Consider the following 16,692-nt stretch of genomic DNA (forward strand, 5'->3'; position numbering starts at 1 on the left):
AAAACTAAAATAATACTCCAAGCAATTTAGAATTCCATCGGCTTGTTTATTCTTTCAATTTAACAGCGTATCTTACAGACATTGCCAGATTCCAGAAGATTTACAACTGATCAACTATTATACAAAAAAAAAAAAAAAAAAACCCGAAATAATATTAACAAAATATGTATATCAAAAAAAAAATAAAAATCGTTTGCTTTTACTTTCTAATAATATTTTAAGAAAATAAAAATAGTAGCAGTTATAAAATGTCTGAAAAGAAATCGTCTACTAAATGTCTATAAACAGATTTAGATTATGATATTTACTGAACACTCTCTTGATGAGTCGTCCTTAATTGATTATGTTATAAGTGGCATTCCTGATTCTTCAAACAACAAAATTATTTTATATGCTGTAAATCCATTTCTGAATTTAAAAAAACATTGAAAATTTGCAAAAAACTTTTAAACATTACGTAGATAGGAAAAATGATGATCACACACATGATGCAAGGCTTGACCACAAACGTGTCATGCAGCCACAACCCACTTGTTACTTACACGAGGACTTAAAGGTCACAAAAGTACCTTGTGTACAAATAAAGAATGTGGTAAGAAATGTTATGGATGCAAAAACTTCGGCCATATACATGCTAATTGCCCCAAATATTCTACCAATTCTATGTCAACATCTAATCGCAACACCTCTAACCCTTTGGATAGAACTGTTCATCCAATTTCACAATTGTCTGGACAAATTTCCTTAAATCCTATGCATATTCTCATAACTCTTGTCAAAATTCAATTTACTGCTCTTTGTGACACTGGTTCACAAGTCACCATAATTAAGGACAAAACATATCGAAGCATTGGATCCCCACCATTGTATCCTTCATACATAACATTCTCAGGAATTGGCTGAGATGAAATACACAGCACTGTATTTTTTAAAGATTTTATTACAATTGGAGACACGACACTCCCTACCAAAATTCATGTTGTTAGCGACACTTCTATTCCCCTTGATGTCATTATTGGCATGGACATTTTGCAACAAACAGAGTTTACATTTGGTAAACAGGGCATACACCAATGTAACAAGTATACAGATGACACGTTAATTGCTTAAAATGATTATTACTTAAAATTACTATTTTATTAAATGATGAAATCCCAGTTGCTTAGCGTTCATGTAGACTTCCCTTCGCAGAACAAAAAGTTGTAGAAAACCAAATCCAGAAATGGTTGAATGATGGAATCATGAAACATAGTTGCTCTGATTATGCTTCCCCAGTTGTTTTATGTAAAAAGAAAAATGGAAGCTATAGGCTCTGTATAGACCATAGAAAAATTAACAGAAAGATGATTAAAAACAAATTTCCCTTACAATTGATTGATGAAGTTTTGGATAAACTTGAAGTTTTCACCTCTCTTGACATCGATAATGGATTCTTTCATGTATCCATGGATCCAAACAGCAGCAAATATACATCTTTTGTGACTCATGAAGGTCAATACAAATTTTTACATGTGCCATTTGGATTGTCAAACAGCCCTAGTGTTTTCCAACGTTTTGTTTATAGTATTTTTAGGAAACTTATACATGAATGTATAATTGTGTATATGGATTATCTTCTCATTCCATCCCAAGACAAAATGAAGGTTTACAAAAATTAAAAATAGTTCTTCAAACAGCTGCGGATTATGGTTTTGAATTAATCCTTAAAAAATGTAACTTCTTGCAAAGAAAGATAGAATTCCTCTGGTATGTTATTGAGAATGGCACAGTAAAAATTTCACCCTCTGAAACTGTAGCACTTTCAACAGCCTAAAACCCCTAAACAAATTCAAAGCTTTCTAGGTATAACAAGTTACTTCAGGAAATTTATATCTAATTATGCTCTCATTGCTAGACCTCTAAGTGACCTTCTTCGTGATAATGTAGAATTTGAATTTGGCCCAAAACAAATTGTTTCTTTTCATGAACTGAAAAACATACTTTCCCAAAATCCAGTTCTTCATGTTCTTCAACAAGTTCTTCCTTTAGAACTTCATACTGATGCAAGTGCCCTAGACTTTGGTGCTGTATTTTTCCAAATATCTGCTGATGGACAATTCCACCATATCCATTATTTTAGTTGGAAAACTACCGCTCAACAACAAAAAAGTAGTTACGAATTAGAAGTTCTTGAAATTATTGAAGCACTTAAAAAATTTAGAAACTACTTGCTAGGTACAAAATTTAAGATAATGACAGATTGTAATGCATTTCAAAAAACAATGAATAAAAAAGATCTGCCTCCGAAAATTGCACGATGGGCGTTGATGCTTGAAGAACTTATGAAGTTTGTCACAGGCCAGGTAAACAGATGAAGCATGTGGATGCCTTTAGTCGTTATCCCGTTCTTGTGATCTCTTCAAATGATGTCACACGAAAGATCAAAATTGCCCAAGAAAACGATGAATTTATTTCTCAAATGAAAAACATGATGAGCACCTAACCATGATGATTATTTTCTTAAAAATGACATTTTATACAAATTGCACAAAGGTGGCAAACTTTTGGTGGTTCCACAAATGATGCAGACAGAAATAATCAAGAATGCACACTCACAAGGTCATTTTGCGTCTCAAAAAACTGAAGGAATTGTTTTTCGAGACTTTTACATCCTTAACCTTACAAATCTTACCCAAGAAATTATTTCTAATTGTATACCTTGCATACTTTCCTCTAAAAAAAGTGGTAAACAATTAGGACTGTTTCATCCTATTCCGAAAGATGATAAACCTCTTGATTGTTACCATTGTGATTTTTTAGGACCCTTACCATCCACTAAAAAGTGTTATAAATATATTTTTACTGTTATTGATGCTTTTTCAAAATTTGTATGGATTTATCCAGTGAAATCTCCTTCATTTAAAGATGCTTTAGACAAACTGATATTACAACAGACCACATTTGGAAACCCTTTGAAAATAAATTACTGATAAAGGTAGTTCTTTTACTGCAATAGAATTTCAAAATTGTTGTGAAGAACAGTCAATTGAATATATTCAAATCACTACGGAATGCCACGTGGCAATGGACAGGTTGAAAGTCTCCACGGTACATTGATTCCTGTCCTGTTCTAACCAAATTGTCTATTAATGAGCCGGACAAATGGTTTAAATATGTACTACGGCTACAACGAGTTTTAAACAGCACTACAACACGTAGTACAAAATTTACACCTTTTCAACTTTTAATTGGCATTCAAATGAAACAAAAAGAGGATATCGAGATCAAAACACTATTTGAATAGGAGCATTATGAACACATTATTCATGAAAAAGAAAAATTATGCGTTGAAGCTAAGCGAAACATCCTGAAATTACAGCAGGAAAATAAATATCAATACAAAAAAAGCTGTAAACCTGCCTGTAAATATAAGCTCGGCGACACAGTGGCTATATAGCGTACTCAATTTGGTACCAGTCTAAAGTTGCGTGCAAGATATTTTGGACCTTACCAAATTATTAACATTATTCCCAACGATAGATATGATGTTAAGAAGATAGGACTTCACGCAGGTCCGATCATAACGTAAACTACTGCAGATAAACTGTACATCGCTCTCAACTTCAACTCAGCCGTGGACGTTTGGTATGCAGGATGGTCGTGTGGCATAGATTTAGCCCCAAACGATGACAACACACATGGGAGTGACGTGATGGTCCCTGCTAGAGGGAGAGTTGGAAGATCTTCATGCAGAACAAAAATCGAACGCTTTATGATGTTGTTATGTTTTACTTAGTGTGAAAGGCAGGCAGCCAGCCTTATTTTTTCATTATGTTAAATGTTGTACCAGTCCCTTTAACTTTTAATTAAACAATATTTAAAAACAATCAAATTCTCATCATTATTGGTTGCACGCGCACACACACACACGGATTTTACATAGAAACATATAAGCAGAAATTGCAAGTCTTGATACTAAATGCATTGCATGGTTCAAAAGTAAGTTATTAAATCCTTTTAATTTCTATAGAGTAAATATAATACTAAGTTGAATCAACAGACATCCACAGGAAAGTAAAAGAAATGCATGAGAATCCATACATTTGTGCTGTGGAACATATGTGTTTGCGCATTTGCATTAAAGTTAACTGGGTGAAATTGGATATTTTCAATGAATATTCACTGTTGTTAAAAGTATTAATATCAGAGACATATCATATAATAAACTTGTTTTGTAAATCATATTTAAATTCATTTCTTTAAATTCTTTTTTTACAACTAGTGTGCACAAGTCTAAGCTTCCTGCTTGCATATTTTTTTTTTATATTAAACTGATTTAACAACAATTTTAAAATTCAAGAATCCTGTACTAAATATTCACAAAACATAATAAAATAGAACTAAATTAATATATCTAATACAAAAATAGAACAGATAAAAAAAGTATTGTTGGATTTAATGTAGAATGCATGGTTAATTTATAATAAAAAATCCAAATATTTACCCTTGATTTTGTTCCCTATTATAATCTCGATAATTATTTCCATTTAATCCATATTCTATCCAAAAATTTTCTGAAAGGGTAAAAGGAGAAAACAATTAATAAAATAAAACTTGTAAAAAGTTTAATTACTTAAAGTAAAAATACCCATACAATAATCAATTTTCAACTGTTACATTACAACAATCCTAATAAACAAAGGACCATAATTTAAAAGATTACATATTTAAACTCCATAATAAAAGTGAAAATTGGGTAACATGTAATTGTGACTGCTTCACTGTATTTCTAACCTTAGCAGCCCCTTGCTTTTCAGCAGTGATACATGAAAAGGTATAGTAAAGAAAATTTCAACCTTTTCTTGTTTATATTAAGATAACGCAAACAATAAGCAAAGCAATGATTAAAATTAAATGATAAATGGAAGGATAAAATAAAAAAATATTGATAGAATAAAGTTGAAGTTATAAGAGAAGTATATATTTTCAATCTAAATGAATTAAGCCAATTGCTCCAAGAGAAATATTTTTAACTCGTTGAAAGCAATAATATTTTCTAATTAAAATCTATTCTTCCAGATTTAATTTATTATGTGTTATATATTTATTATGTGTGCATTATATTCAAAAGATTCTTAAGATCAAATGACAAAAGCCAAATGCTCTTGTTTCTTTACTAAACAAGATATTTAATAACATTCCTGCTTCCTGCTTCCTTTTGCCTGCTAAGTCTTAGATGATATGATTTTAATAGTTTTGAAATTTATAATACAAGTTCTTTATTGATATACATCATAAGCATTAGGTATTTGAATAGAATAACAAATAAATTGTTTTGAGAACCCTCACCCCAATAAAATATACATATGAAAGTAAAATAAATAAGCCTTACCTTCCGGCATGATTAGACGCATGCCATCTCTAGGCATGTTTGATGATGATGTCTTTTTTAGTAATTCTGTCTCTTGGTCCTGTTCAAAGTAAAGATATTTTTTAGAATGATTTAGATGCATTTATATGCAATATAACCCAATTCGTTTAAAATATATTTTGAAGGAAAAATTTCAACATGAGTCAAAATATTTTACTATTAGAGCTATTGAAATGATATGTACTTAAATATTAAAAACTGTTAAAAAAAAAAAAAAAACTCTACACAGAGAAAACAAACAAGCAAAAAAAACCATCAGAAATTTTTCACAAATGATAAATAATATTTCATTAAATGTCTTAAACATAAAGAATATTATGAGCATTTTCAGAATTGCCAGGAGTGAATTCACAAGATTATATATAAAATAATTTTTAAGAAGAACCATGAATTCCAAATACTTTGATTTATTGGAATTTTTATTACCTTATGTCATTTCCCCCCAACCGTTTAAAGCCCTATTTCTATTATATTTATTAATTTTATTTTCAAAGTTTAATTAAAAGAAAATAAGTATCCAGTTCACAACATGATTAAAAAAATAGCAAAAATTACTTAGGGAAATTTAAATGGAATGCATTATTGAGTCTAATTTATTAAATCAATACCCTCTAAAAAGGAATATGTTTAAATTTCTAATAATTTTCAAAATGAACTGACTTATTCTGAGTATCATAAAATATGCTTAAAAATAGATTAATGATTGGTTAATGAAACAGGAAATTAAAAAAAAGAATAATTCTGGAGTTAAAATGGGATGAAATGCTTTTTATTGCATTCAAGATAGTCGGGAAGGTTTAGAAACCAACTAAAAATTATAAATTTAATTAAACGACATGGAAATTATAAATTTAATTAAAGAGAAATAAAATAACACATATTATATAAACATTAATAAAGAAAAAAATTATAGCTATTGCTTATTTTAATAATAAATTGAAGAAAAGTGTTACTTACATCTATTTCATCCTTTTCACAAACTGGTTCAGGAGAACTTGGCCGAGAAATAGGGGTACACTCCATTGTTGACATTTCTTGTAGTTGATCTGCATCTTGATTATACTCATTCAAATAATTAGAATATGATTGACTGCTATTTATTTTTACAGAAACCAAATCACTATTAGAGGCTGTATTAACATTAGGAGAAGAAAGTGATTCATTTTGTTGCTCTTCACAGAGATCGTTCTCAAATTCTTCATATTCAGAGGCTGAATTAACATTAGGAGAAGAAAGTGATTCAATTTGTTGCTCTTCACAGAGATCATTCTCCAATTCTTCATATTCAGAGGGTGAATTAAGATAAGAGGAAGAAGGTGATCCATTTTGTTGCTCTTCACAGAGATCATTCTCCAATTCTTCATATTCAGAGGGTGAATTAAGATAAGAGGAAGCAGGTGACCCATTTTCTTGCTCTTCATAGAGATCACTTTCAGATTCTTCAGATTCAGTGGGCGAATTAACACAAGAGGAAGAAGGTGATGCATTTTGTTGCCCTTCATACAAATCTTTTTCTAACATAATTTCTTTATGATCTAATTTTTCAGTTTCAGAAGTTGATTCCTTCTGAGAATTAGGTGAAACAATATTTATGAAATCTGATTCTTCGGAGTGAACAGATGAAGTATCAAGCTCATTCCTATAAAAAACACACACAATAATAATGCTATTTTTAAAAAAGCATAGCTGAAATGATAATTTACATTAGTCAAAAAGCTTAGAAGAAAGCTGCAGTTTAAAATTAATATTTCTTATAAACTAATTGTTTCAATACAGAACATGTACATCAGATTATTAGTGAATTATTTTAAACGGAAATCTATTAAATCATAGACAAATCCCTTAACTATGCTTTTAAGAAATTATTTGAATTGGAACAAACAATGTCACCAATTTAAATCAAGCCAAAAGATATTAAAACATCTACAAGAGGTAGCAAACTTGTACATCCACAAATTCTTCATACTTCTATATCATACTTACAGCATATTTGTTTATGATTAGTTATCAAAGGCTGAATTTGTTTAATACTTAAAAGGATAAAAATTATTTAAAAGGAATTTTATTTTGTAAACAAGATGAATACTTTAAGCAGTTTTAAAAATGTTCTCTATTTTAGAAAACAGTAAGAAATAAAAAATGACTTAATTCTGTGATTTACAATTGCTTAGGACGTTATTTTTAGCAGATATGCAGGAAAAGGAAATTTTTAAGAAACTAAAAGAAAGCACTATATCACATTGCAAATTCTAGCAGGTGATCTCAACATTTATAGCCAAATGAAATCATAACTTTATGATAAAAGTTTGCAATGATGTCTAAACGATCCTTTCGTCAATTCTAAACAGGAGAGGAACCCTGTGGCTCTAAATTGTGGATGTGGGTAAAGTAATATAATTTTGTTAATACAGAAAAAATGTTTTTTTAATTTTTTTTTTAACAATGCATTATCTACATTATTTAAGCACATTTTCAGACTGTATGAAAGTTTTACAAATTTCCTTTTAAATTCAAAACATTGCAAATACACAAAATATTAATAATTTTTTTAGTCTTACAATAACACTACAGAGAGATGTGATGATAGCAATAGATATATAAAGATAATAACATTGTGTACAAAATATTCAAAATATGCTTACTGATTATTAAAAGTGGCCCTTAATTTTTCGTATGCGCAGTTTGATAAAACCAACCCAGATTTGGCTAGTTGATTTCCACTTGAGGGAAACTAGAAGTGAAACATAAATTTAAAAAAGATACTGCAAAATGCTAATTTAATAAATTAAAAATAACTAAGCATAAAACATTAATAAGCATGGTCCAGAAATCTTTCTTATTGTTGAAAGGTAACAATCAAACGTAAACAAAGCATTGTACAATAATGACTGCTCCATTGAATGCTTTAACAGCTGCACTTAATTCAACACTTCGTTCAATTGATGGAACTAAAAAAAATATTATTATAAATTCTCATAGGTGGGCTTTCCATGCCACTCCATTTAATTAGAGGAAAGAAGAAGTAAAAGAAATCATGATTATTGAAACAGGCATCAAACAAAGCTTAATCGAGTGAAAAAATGGGTTTAACCATCGCCAGATGAAAAATTACAGTAACTTTACAAGGAAACTGATGTTTTCATCTTCCAAAATTATTACATCACAGAAATGACTTTTGCGTCATTTTATAATTTAAAAAAAAATTATCCTTTTTTCATGATAACAATTTCTTTCTCTATATTCTTTTTCTTTGCTTTTAATATTTTCCTTTCAATTTACTTTGGTTTCAGTATGAAATAATATTATGATAAAATTCAAATTCAACCATCAAAATGTATATTTTTGCCAGGTTAAAATTAAGAATTGCCTTCTTTGGACATTATCTCTGAAGTAGAACTTTCATTTCCCTATTTATTCATAATGTAACTTGGACCGCAGTAATTTATTATAGACTGATACAATCAAATTTATATCTTTCAGTTATATCAAATAGGATGTTGAAATTATTAAAATAAATTCTATATTAATCATTCCACTGCCTAAAAAGTCAGCAATCTGAGTAAACAAAGTAGTCACCAAAAGTGGCTAGAATATGAGAACTTAATAAACTTATTGACTTTTTAAAAGCTAAACATAGACATATATAATAGAACAGGAAGGGAAAGGAAAAAAATGCAATGCAGTAAAGGTAAACATGACGTTATGGATTGATATTTTTTGTAAGCATTATGAAAAATATCGATCCACTTGATAAGATAATATCAAGCACGTACATATATGTGCATGCACACACACTGAGTAGCCAAATTAATATGCAGTTAATTCTAGAAAACAAATAATTATACATTGAACAAAAGGGGTGTTTTTTATCAGCTTTGTATGATAGAAATAATGAAATTCTATGTAAGTAATCATTGCTATTTTTGTATATAACAACAAACAGAACAGCAAATTCTTTTATATACAACAATAGAATGGAATAGTAAATTAATAGTCAATCAATCAATTAATTATTCATAATTAATTAAATAGTTAATAGCCAAATTAATATGCAATATTAATAAACTGCATTCCATACAGCCATCTATTTCTGGTTTTAAGGCTGACTCTCTCAGCCATAGTAATGTAGCCGTGAGTATCAAGTTGAGAGGCTTTGCATAGGTCATACGTATTTTATTAACAAGCATTTACTTCATTCGGATACAACTTCAATTTTTCAAGATGTAGTACTATAATTTCTGTTTGGCACATCATATGTGAATGTCTTAAGTATCATTTTCCAAGAATAAAATATTTTGGAAGAGATTATCCAAATTTGAAAGATATAATTTTCGAATTTTACCATGTTAATGTGTTTCCATTTTTACTTGACATCAATTTCATGCATAATATTTAATTTTTATTTTCACTATGTTCTTTTGACTTTGCATCTTCTTACTGTTTTTAATGAGTAATTTTTTTGCATTTTAACTTGTGTTTGGCACAGCTTGGTTGGTATTGGCCCTTGCACCAGGGAAAAATCAATTAAACAATCAATCAGAATGATCACTTGACATTTATAAGGAGAACGGCCATGTTGTTACTGCTGCTAGAGGGCGAGATAGTTGTAAAAAGAACAGAGCAAGTGAAGAAAAAATTACTGTGTTGCTTGAGAAGAAATAGATGAAAAATGTAATTTAACTGGTTTTGAACACAGAATGATTGTAGGCACTCAAAGCGTCGGAAATAGTATCAACAAAATGGTTGCACTTATGAAGTATTTGACAGCAGAATTATTAATACTATTAAGCAAACAAAAATTTTGCTTATTAGCCCAAACCAAGATGGATTAAAAAGCAATGTTATTCTTGTGATTGTCACAAGTTATTGAATGCTCGCAAACACAAGGACTGGACAATAGAAAACAAGAAAAGGGTCATGTGGTCTGATGAATTACATTTTCAATTACATCATATATGCGGGTTACAAATATGGATGAAACAACAGGAAAGCATAGATCCCCAACTGCAATATCATGGTTTGGGGTTATGTTTTCTTGGCATTGTATGGGTCTTTTGATTACTGTGAAATAAAAGTCTGAATGCCCAAGAATATTTATGTGCTATTGCAACAAAGTACACCCTGTTAACAGCTGATTTGTTTTGAAAAAAATATTTATTGTGCCATATGTTTAGTTCTATTATAAAAAAACATAGCTATAAAGGAGAAATCTTAAATATTTTTAAGAATGAAAATATTTTTCCAAACATTGTTGCAACTAGGCCCAAGCTCCCTTTCATTTTTTTTTTTATGTACATTGGGCTATAATACTCTATACATTCACCTTTAGTTGTTCAATTTATTATCTTTTTCTCATCCAAGATAAGTTCATTTTTTAAAAAACAAGGAATTCATTATACATTAATTTTGAAATGTATAAAAATGTACAACAAAAGTATATACTTAGAATTAAAATCGTATATTAAGCATAATAGTTAAATATGCTGGTGATATGTTTATTTTAAACAGTAAGACTACATTGCAACATATTGTGAAATTAATTTACTATTTCATTCTACTGTTGTTATACATAAGAATGTGCTGTTCTGCTTGTTATTATATACAAAAACAGCAATGATGACTAACGCAGAATTTGATTATTTCTATCATAAAAAGCTGATAAGAAACACACCCCTTTTTTTCGATGTATGGTTATTTATTTTACTCACTACAATATTGATTAGCTCATGAATTCTTCTAACAGTAGATATTTGTTGTAAAAATAGAAACATGCATTTTTTTCAGTAAATTTGCAATTTAAGTTTGTTTGTTTCCAGCTTAGTTCATCAGAAACCTTCTAAACTAACTAAAATTAAATGTTTATATAAAAAGTGCCTTAATAACACAGCACTAACTACCATATCTGATGATTTACAAATAAAAATCGAATGAGGGGCGCTACCATTAGCTTCAATAGCAATTCAAAATAGTTAATCATACATCATCAAAAAACATTAATGATGCATAATCAACTATTCATACTCAGTTTTCCTAAATTTAAACTTTTTCTTATTTGAAAATGTCAAATTGGGCAATTAAATTTGGACAGAAAGAGTAATAAAAAACAGAATTTGAATACAGATTTAAAAAAAAAATGTTTAGTTTCATATTTAATAATCTCAACAAAACAATTTATTAAATACAACTTAGCATGCTTAACCCTTTGTGTCACAATGTTCCACTAATTTCACCCGCTTCTTTAAATTCAATAGTAAATAGAGTAAAAAAAAAAAAAAAAAAAAAAAAAAAAATTAGGATTTATTTTTAACCTTGTTTTGTAATAATAGATGATAATTTAAATCAAGCAAATCAATAATTATCAGCTACAATGTGCTATGTAAAAGCATGTTTTTTCAAGGAATATTGTTTAATTTTTTTAATAAAAAATAATTGCCATAAAAATATTTCAAGATAATTTAGCCATCTGTATCTTAAACTATTTCTTCTATGATTCTTTTTTTTTTTTAATAAAGAGAAAACATATGAATAATCGTCAAATAAAACTAAGTGTTCCATCATCTGGAGCATTATGTCGATCTTATTATGCGTCAAGATGCTATGTCAGAAAGAGAAAACCTGCATCTTTTTTTCCTGTTTTTCTCTTTTTATGAAAAATGGACCCAATTTAAGGACAGTTAGAATTCTTGGAAATGAATCATTCTTACTCTGAAGTTTTGTAGGATTTTTATTAATAGGTTAGGTTATCTTTACTTTCAATTGTACCAATTTTTTTTGTTCTTCATTTTGAGTTTTGCTAACGTTTCTTTTATATTATTGTGTAAATATTAATGATATATATCATAGTTTATTTTAAATATAATAATTAATTTTTATAGCAAATTAATTGCTTAGGAAATTGTGTGGAGATGTCTGTGAAGTCTTTTCAAAGTGGTGAAAATTCTCCAAAAATTGCTCTTGGATAGTAAAACTGAGCAAACCTTTTTGTGTTGCACCCTAAGCCATGTTAAATCTGCTAGAGATATTAAATAGCATTTTCTTATTCACATTCAAAAGATTTTATTCAGCTTCATTGCAATTCTCATTTAGTTATAATTGTGAGTTTTAGGGGCACAGTGTTTCAGATGATGGAACATCCACAGAATCAAAATGGTGTGTACAATATTTATGAAATTATAGGCTTATATTCCTTAAATGGTATGATATGTACAGTATATATGAATCAGGCTTATATATTCCTTTAAGCCTAAATAAGCTATTGCAACTTTTTGTTAAGGATTAAGTGCCAAATTTGCTTATATTAAAATTTAAAATGTTCAGTGATTTAACTTCAACTAATACAAATTTTTATAAACAAAAGGCAATAAATTTCATTTTTGAAAAAAAGAATATCAAAACTAGCTTTAAGATTTTAGCAATTGATAATTCTAAATCTGTATAGTATAAAATATAAAAACCAAAATTTAAAATTTTATCTAAAATTATCACGAAGCAGAGCGGTGAATAAGAGAAAGTAATAAGTGGAAACCTGCAATATATATTTATATACCCAGTTAAATAATCCTGAATATTGAATGTATATATAGTATAAAATATATAGTTTTTATAGTATAAAATATAAAAACCAAAATTTAAAATTTTATCTAAAATTATCACGAAGCAGAGCGGTATTGTTATAGAATAAGAGAAAGTAATAAGCGGAAACCTGCAATGTATATTTATATACCCAGTTAAATAATTCTGAATATTGAACCATGTTTTGAAAAGTAACTGATATATTTAAATTAATATGATGTTTAAAACTGTAATGTGCAAAATCTTTATTTAAAATGGAAGCTATAAAATTCAATAAAGCTATCTATAATCCTGACACAGAAACAGATTTTGAATAATTTGTTGCTGATGTGATTACTAGTAGCTAACTGCATATGGTCAACTTGAGCTGTGAATAACTATAACCAAATTGGAGGAATTTAAACCAAAGATGGGTATATGTAATAAGATAAATAAAATTCTTTAGCACTGCATAGAACACAGGGTAGGAATTAAAATAAAAAAAGTTGAATATTATAAAATAATGAATTGCATAAACATAAACACCGACAATTAAAACATGATGAATTTAATAATAAAATAAATTACATGAGAAATGCCTTTGAGTTATCAAAAATATTGTAGAGTTGCAACAGAAAAGAAGATTAACCTATCTCAAGAATGATTCTGAAAATGTTGAAATGTGTCCGGTTTGTTTATACAAATGACAGATATATCAATGATGCTAAAAGATGATGAAAATATGGATATAATGTTGAATGCAACATTAGAACAATATTATCAGAAAAGTAATGATTACTCGTTAGGTGTATGCATGAGTGCATATGCCCACTATTTTCTACAGTAATTAAACTATTGATTAAAAACTAAAATTTAAATTTTTAATACAACTTTCAGATATAATAACATTCTAAAACATTTCTAAGAGATCTAATGGTACTAGTTAATTTTATGAAATATAGAGTCAACAATACCATTTGATTAGAACTTTTATACAAACTGTATTTCCCCAAAAATAAGACTGAGTTTTATGATAATATTTGGAGGAAAAGACTTATTAAGCTTTTATTTCACAAGATATTACATTATGATGTGTAAATTATTAAACATGAAAAAATAATCAATTCACTATAATACTGTAAATCTATAAAAAAAAATATGTACACTGTTATTTTACCATTTAAGAGATTAATTGCATGCTGCAATAGACATACCAAATGCATCTGTCTGGCTGTAGGTCTTAAACTGACTTAATATTTGGACAGAGTTATATTAAGAGAAATGTGAGAAATCATGTCAAGACTTATTTTCAAAATAAGTCTTATTTTTGAGGAAATTTGGTTAATCATTCCACATTATACAAATTATTCAAAAGAAATAAACAAAAGAAGAACAAGCATGATTTAAAGAACAGAAACATAAATGAAACAAGCTTCTAGTATTAAATAAAACTGAAGAGGAAAATTACGCATTGACATATGAAGTATCAAGAAAAAAATATTGATTTAGAAAAGATCAAGGAATACTTTTACAAATAATATATATTTTGATAATCTATATTAACAATAAAACATGCAAATGGAATTTAAATTTTTAAAAATCAAAATATTATAACAAAACAAAAAAGCATGGATAAAGAAAAAAATATACGTACAAAGCATTTTCTAGATTGGTATCTAAAAGGAACATTATTCCAAGAATTTATACTGGCAGATTTCGCACTGGTATTTACAGAACCTGAAACAACGAAATCTCAAATTAGTTTTCAAAATTATTATGTCATATGACTGACCTAGTTAAAAACCTTATTCTTACGAACCTGTCATTTTCAATATGTGAAATAATATCTCACACTAGAATGGGGGAGCAGATGCACATTTTAATTGCATTTAAATGTGATAAGCAGAAAAAAACTTATTGAAATTTAACTTAAGTGCTGCTTTGTACATAAAATTCATGCACATGAGATGCAACAAAAGAAAGATTTCATGACAGGATTTCTCATATTTCAAAGTAGTGTAATCAAACAACTTTTCAAAAGGAAACAACCTTGAAACCCAAGCATTTAAATGGCATATTAATTATGCTAATGTTAGCACAATTCACTTGTGAGTACTACCATCTTCAAAATACAAAACTCATACATAGTTTTGGGTTCTATATTCATTTAATTTCAAATATTTAACCTGTGTAATCAGTGATAAGGAATGGTAGTAAACAAAAAGAAATTAAACTACATTACCTTTTTTAGTGATTTCAATTTATTGAAAATAATATATAATTTCTTATATAGTTGAATAATGCCAATTCTTTTGAATAATTATATTGTAATAACGAATTGAAAATATTTTGGAACCAAAATAAAGTAAAACTTTTTTTCTTCATGTATAAGCAGGAACTGTCTACGAATTAGTATTATGACAATAAAGAATTATTAATACATTTCCTTGAAAAAAGTATCATATTAATTCAGCATGATTATGAGACAGATTCTTAATGATCGTGTAACGCAAAATGCTTTGCACACTCAATAAAATCAAATGAGAAAATCATGCAAAAATTATGAGAAACTGAACTGGTATTTAAAATGAGATATAACTATAGAAAAAAAAGCATAGTTAAAACAAGGTTATGATTCTCTATATAGAATATTTTAATAAAATATTTTTCAAGAGATTCAATAATAATAATAAAAAAGAGTCTTGTTAAATGAATAGCTAAACCAAAATTTTACATATAGTAAACAGTCCAATATTGTATAAATAGAGAACATCTTTTAGACTAAAAAGTGTTCTACTTACAATAAAATGAGGGGGAAAAGTTACAAAATCCCATCTCATTAAATGCAACTGATAATAAAAGAATATATAAATGTGACAAATATTATAAAATGTTAATTTCTCCTAAAAAAGTAATTTGAAATTATATTAAAAATATAAATATAATTCATTAGTTAATGATTAGGGTAAAGGAATCTTCCTTAATAAGACACATTTTCACCTAAAGAAAATTGATGTCCTGTTGTTATGTAAGGATGCCAAAATTTTATTCTTATGTTTTTTTAGAGTTAAAACTTGTATTGAGAGTGTATATATATATATATATATATATATATATATATATATATATATATATATATATAAAAGTATTAGAATCAAGTTAATAGGAAAAACAAAATCAAATTCTTTTTTAATATTTTTTAATAATTTTTTTGGTTTAATTTTTATTTGATTTTGTTTTTCCTATTAACTTGATTCTAATACTTTTGTATAAATTCATCTGTGTTTTAGAAGTAGCTGCAATTGCGCTCTCTAAATACTATGAAGTTCCTTTTTGGTTTTAGTTTAAATAGATAATAAATTTTAGTTGCGATTTCGAAACTGTTTTGTTTCGTTTTCATTTTAGTTTCGTTTTCAAACTTTTTCTTACTTTAGATTGGTTATATATATATATATATATATATATATATATATATATATATATATATATATATATATATATAAAGCAGTAGCATAGCACGAGTTTCTGCCACTCAGGGTGTATGCCAAATATGCTGCCTCTTATTTAAGTTTTTAAAACTAAAAGGTTTTCAAATTTACAGAACTTTGCAGCAAGAATAAATTAGTTATTGTGATTTTTACAGGATACAAATAAAGAAGTCATACATGCATGTTTCATAATATAATAAACACAACTGTTACAAAAGTTCTTATATGTATACCTCTAGTTGA

The 16,692-nt window shown here is 27.8% G+C and overlaps 1 protein-coding gene across 1 annotated transcript in view; it reads right to left on the reverse strand.

The window, feature by feature from the left end:
* Nucleotides 1-16,692, reverse strand: part of LOC129966689 (uncharacterized) — a 67,901-nt gene that overhangs the window by 10,555 nt on the left and 40,654 nt on the right. Inside the window, exons 13-17 of the mRNA XM_056081203.1 lie at nt 14,616-14,698; nt 8,053-8,141; nt 6,368-7,049; nt 5,372-5,450; nt 4,484-4,553 (exon numbers count right to left, since the gene is read on the reverse strand). Of these exons, the coding sequence (XP_055937178.1) occupies nt 4,484-4,553; nt 5,372-5,450; nt 6,368-7,049; nt 8,053-8,141; nt 14,616-14,698 (1,003 nt within the window). The remainder of the gene's footprint in view (nt 1-4,483; nt 4,554-5,371; nt 5,451-6,367; nt 7,050-8,052; nt 8,142-14,615; nt 14,699-16,692) is intronic.

Source organism: Argiope bruennichi, chromosome 4 (genome assembly GCF_947563725.1).
Source record: "Argiope bruennichi chromosome 4, qqArgBrue1.1, whole genome shotgun sequence".
NCBI classification, from domain to species: domain Eukaryota; kingdom Metazoa; phylum Arthropoda; class Arachnida; order Araneae; family Araneidae; genus Argiope; species Argiope bruennichi.